The sequence below is a fragment of the Perkinsus marinus genome (assembly GCF_000006405.1).
Source record: "Perkinsus marinus ATCC 50983 genomic scaffold scf_1104296941674, whole genome shotgun sequence".
NCBI classification, from domain to species: domain Eukaryota; phylum Perkinsozoa; order Perkinsida; family Perkinsidae; genus Perkinsus; species Perkinsus marinus.
In genome coordinates, this window is record NW_003212424.1 from 1 (window position 1) to 4,672 (window position 4,672).

Genomic DNA, 4,672 nt, shown 5'->3' on the forward strand with positions numbered 1-4,672 from the left:
GGCTGTCGACTTCAGTGGATGTTACAGCTGCGGTCGTCATGTGACCACCGAGAAGCTCATATTGTGGACCCAAACTATTCTTATGTTGGCTGGCTGTGCTTATATCCACTCAGTACCATTGAGACTTGTGATACCTTTCACATGCTATTTGGTCCTTACTGGTATGCAGCTGCACTTTGCCATAAGGGTTTCGCACCCTGGATTGGTATGGCTGGGGTCAATACCACCGACCAGGGATCCTAGTGACCCTACCAAGCCTATACCCCCTAGTAACGGTGCCTGGGTTTCTTATTATGCATATCGTGTGTACCGCGTTATCCCGTTCTTGGATGAGCTTAGGGTGATCTGCGATTTTGCTAGCGCAAGAGGGACGGCGTTGTCGCTGTTCATGTGGTTCAAGCTGGAAGATGCTTGGCAGAATCTCTATCTGGTGCACTACGACATTGCTGGACGGGCTTCGATTGACCGACAGACAGGTCCGAAGTACCGTTTCCTGTTGGGTGGCAGTCTTCTCGCCTTCCTGGTCTTTGTCATCACTGGGCCGCTCACGTTCTTCTCCGGTCTCAACTTATTGAGAGAGTCTAATATGGTCACCAGTGCATCAATAGCTATCTCGTTGAAGGTTGGAGAGTTCTCTATTCCCGTATGGAATACCGATCATGTCGGTCTCAGAGTCCCACAGGCATCGGAGTACCCCCTCATGCCCGAAGAGTTGGTCTCTTATACAGCCATGCAGAGTGCTGACCTCCAGAACGCTACATTGCCGAAGGCTGCGGATGAGCTATGGCAACCGAGTCCACCACTTCGTCGACAGATCAGAGACTATATTCAGGCCAACCAGACACCTGATGGGGAGGTCAATGCGACGTTCTGTGTGACTTGGGAGTTTGGTCACTCCCAACCTGGCAGTGTACGGTCCTCGGGCTATCATTGCGTGCAGTCAGTGGAGCCGGCGCAGCAGCTTCTGGATGCGATGGCCTTGGTGAACGGTAGCCAGCTACATATAGACGGGCTCTTACCTAGGGCGCTTTATCTGAATGGCCCATGGGCAAGCCCTCCAGGGTCATTTCGCCAGTTCACCAACGTATCGTTGAAGGTTGAAGAGGAGGATTCTCAGATATGGTGGTCTCTGGCTGAGAACCCCACATTGGCGGTGGTCAGTGAGAGGGCGGTGCCGCCCAGTGCTGGAGGAGGTGCATCGGCATCCTCAACTCTCAGCGTCATCAGCCTCTATGTGGGCGTGGTTCTCACTATAGGACGCTTCTTCAGGCTGGTCATCCAAGACAGCAGTAAACGCATCATGTTTGAGGAGCTCCCATCGGTAACGTATCTCCTTCAGCTCTGTCAAGGAGTTCAGATCGCTCGTATGCGCCACTCACTAGAGGCTGAGCGTGTGCTCTACTACGAAGTTGTCACACTCTACCGTTCGCCAGCTAAGTTGCTGTCGGTCACTGGAAGCACGAGTCATATGCCTGATGTCCTTGTGAGCAAGCGGGCCTCAGCTCATGCAGCGTTAAGACGGCGAGCTGAACCACATGGCTCTGGAACCTCGGCTGCTGGTGCTCCCCTACCCCCTGCTGAGGTCTGATCGGTTGGACGCTACCATGGTCCGTTGAGGCCCGGATGTGCCTCCATCTGGCTCCCGAACTTTTTTTATACCATTGGGTGTACCGTCTTGGCCCTGACTCAACTCGAGTCGATTATATACGATTAGTGACAATTTAGCCCTGCAAGAGCACGCTGTGTGTTGCGTAGAAGAAGTATGGGGAAAAGGGTTGATGAGCAGTGATCGCGTTAGCATGTCGGCTTGTCCCGTGTCGCGGTCAAGCCATTCCGAGCGGCCGTTAGCCGCTGTGTTCCTTAGCTTATTTGAGACACTCGGGTCTGACACACTATGGCGGTGTTGGAGTATATGTCCGCTTCCCTCAGCTGAGCTCAGGAGTCCACATACGAATTCTGGTAGAATTTCTAGCCGAATTCGTACTGAGCTTCTACGGTAGAAGTGTAAAAAACCCACAAGAATTCCCAGAAATTTCCTCAGGATTTCCATATTATCACCAATACATGTAGTTGACCCTGTGCGCATTTCCACACAGTGTTGGGCCCACACTGCACCATGGTCACCGGGGCCGCGATGAGAGGTGCTGTTGATCCGAGTGGGAGTGACGCTAGCAGCAGTAGTGGCGAGTCCATGGAGTTACTCTGACGCATACGGTTCTCCTGATTGCTAGCAGTAATCAGTCCTTATGTTGATACTATGCATTCGCAGCTACACTTAACAGTTGCTCATGCTTCAACTGTGAATGCTCATTTCTCCTGCTAAGAGGACGTTCACAACGTGGAGTGCACCGTTCTTGTATCCATCTCTGGCCAGTCTCCTCGCTAGGGAAGGCCCAATGCCACACACTCTGGTCATGGCTGACTCCATAGAGTAATTTCCACAGCATGTCAGCCGAAACTTCCCGGAAGGACCGCCATAGGTTTTCTAGCAACGCAGGCAGCATTTTGCGGCACAGTTACCTCCTCGGCGTCTCTGGTGTGTTGTTCGGCAGCTATACAGGGGTTAGTGAGCACCAGTCAAAGTGAGGCTCTCGTCACACTGTGTGTGTGCTATCTATGTATTAGGGCGTGGATGAGGTCTTCGCTGCGAATGTCGATGTGTTATAAGCGTGGGGGCTGTCCTGTGGTGCCAAGCTGTGATATCCTCGCTGCTGTGGAGGAGCTGAAGATGCGTCTCGGTTACACAGTGTGCATCCTAGGTGACGGCTACATTACTGATGACAGTTGCCAGGTAGTGACTTCGTCATGTCGTATTCGACCATCGGACGTTCTTGTGGAGTTCAGATCCCCCGTTACGACTTGAGTCGGCCACAGACGAGTGGCAAGTTCCTAGAGGCTCCCAGGTTGCTTCTGATTACTGGCGGGGAAAGTCAGAGGCGAGCGGATGATCTACTGTGCAAGGCTGATGTTTTATGCGAGGTGCCCAAGGTCTTTCCAAGCCTCTAAGTTATCAGTCCCCTCAGGTCCCAGCCTTGCCCTACAGTCACTTCAGCTACAACGTCGGTTGTGCTGTTACATTAGCTCTTTTTGAGCGGTTCAAGATTACAAGAAGTTGGCCCAGACCGGTCACTATCCCCCCGACGTGTGCTTCTGTCTCATGATGAGCTGTCTTATCAGGGCTTACTGTGTCGGCGGTCTTATGCATGGTTTCTGTCACTTCCACGATATCGAGTTATCTACCGAAGGAATAGCGAGAGACTTACGGACTGGGGAGTGAACTCTCTAGTCTTGCCGTTCGGAGTGAAATTTTTGCCACCAGTGACGTGGTTGAGGTCGAGCATAAGCTCCTGTTAGATCAAGATAGGACCAGCGGTGTAGACGTCACAGAACGGTTCCTTCAGCCGTTTGCCTGTCTCGCAATGTTTGCTCGTGAGGTCGGCTTCCGTATGGGAGGTTCGTGCGCTCGACGGCGCTTCTCGGCTTGGACCGACAAGTACACTAACGTTCCTCTTTCTGATGTGCTCTGTGGAGGCGACTCTGGGATTCAACCACATACGCTGATCCTTATGAACGACGCAGAGTGAGTGCTCGATGATGAGTTGATGTAGTCCCTGTTGTCAGAAATCCAGGAGTTGTAGCTAGCGTGGTACGGAATTGCCACCTGCTTGGGGCCTCTGCTGTGTTACTGGGCACCACCAACGGATATAACTACACACAGTAAGTGGAGACTGTGGAGTTTAAAGATCTGGGAGTCCAGGGTTCATCGAATATGCCTAGTCCAAGACGCTACGGTATCTGCCTATGATCTCGTGAGCTAGTGGCTTAGGCTCAATGTCTGGGTTTCTAGGTCCTTTATCAAGAGTTGCTTGAGGCATTCTATGGCGTATTGCTTCGGTGGGCCGCACCTGATCGTTGGTGTCGAGTCCGCTTATGCAACTCGATTGTTGTCTACCTCCTATGGTTACACTATCGGCTCGCTGGTCCGTGATGGTCCCACCTGCTCTACTGTAAGAATGAAGGCGAGCCGATCGTTTGGTCTGGGGTATCCCTATAAAGCCGAGTACAATTTCTCGATCTGATGTCCTCCTTGTAGGCCATACCCACAGTGGACTTGAGCAGCGACGTTACAGACACAGGCTGGATGGGGTGCTCGCACCTCCTCATGACTGTGAATGTCTCCCAGTGTACAGCTAGTGATCCCCCCGAGGAGTATGCAGATTTTCACATGGAAGTAGGCAGTGACTTTGCTGCGCTGGTCTGCCGTGCCGATACACGGTCGCAGTCGACTTCCCACGTCGCTCATTTAATTTCACAGTTTGAATCTCCCACTTACAGTGTCCGCGCTGTCCTCCTAGCCACTGTGCAGAGGGTCCTCTTAGATACCCGTCGAGCTAGAGCTCAATTACTGTCTCACGGCGGCGATGCTTCAGCGTTACCGACTCACCCGGGACTGGCAAAGACCTCCTGTGTGTCCGCCCACAGCTATGAGATATCCGAATTTGAAGAAAGTCGAGGAGAATTTGTACCAGTTTTCGACACCCGTTCGTCAAGCCGCATGTTTCTGATACAGCAACTATCTGGCGTTACAATGTGAGCATATCTGATCGAGTTGATGTCCAGTTGTTCATGCTCGGATGCGGCGGCCTCTCTAGGAGACGGATCGCCTCGCTTG

At 52.4% G+C, this 4,672-nt stretch overlaps 3 protein-coding genes across 3 annotated transcripts in view; all 3 read left to right on the plus strand.

Annotated features, from left to right (window-relative positions):
• Positions 1-82: 82 nt before the first annotated feature.
• Pmar_PMAR012087 (hypothetical protein) lies at positions 83-1,588 on the plus strand (the record flags this gene model as incomplete). Its single annotated transcript, XM_002781726.1, has 1 exon — positions 83-1,588. The coding sequence occupies one exon, from the start codon at positions 83-85 to the stop codon at positions 1,586-1,588; it is 1,506 nt and encodes a 501-aa protein (XP_002781772.1).
• A 274-nt stretch (positions 1,589-1,862) lies between these two features.
• Pmar_PMAR012088 (hypothetical protein) lies at positions 1,863-3,188 on the plus strand. Its single transcript, XM_002781727.1, has 7 exons — positions 1,863-1,996; positions 2,042-2,233; positions 2,283-2,431; positions 2,481-2,582; positions 2,626-2,791; positions 2,845-2,979; positions 3,024-3,188. The coding sequence occupies exons 3-7, from the start codon at positions 2,304-2,306 to the stop codon at positions 3,159-3,161; spliced, it is 669 nt and encodes a 222-aa protein (XP_002781773.1). The 5' UTR covers positions 1,863-1,996; positions 2,042-2,233; positions 2,283-2,303; the 3' UTR covers positions 3,162-3,188.
• Positions 3,189-3,419: 231 nt separating this feature from the next.
• Pmar_PMAR012089 (regulator of chromosome condensation, putative) overlaps positions 3,420-4,672 on the plus strand; it is a gene marked incomplete at both ends in the record, with an annotated part of 4,242 nt that continues 2,989 nt past the window's right edge. Inside the window, 5 exons of the mRNA XM_002781728.1 lie at positions 3,420-3,580; positions 3,622-3,717; positions 3,848-4,007; positions 4,094-4,231; positions 4,380-4,522. Of these exons, the coding sequence (XP_002781774.1) occupies positions 3,420-3,580; positions 3,622-3,717; positions 3,848-4,007; positions 4,094-4,231; positions 4,380-4,522 (698 nt within the window). The remainder of the gene's footprint in view (positions 3,581-3,621; positions 3,718-3,847; positions 4,008-4,093; positions 4,232-4,379; positions 4,523-4,672) is intronic.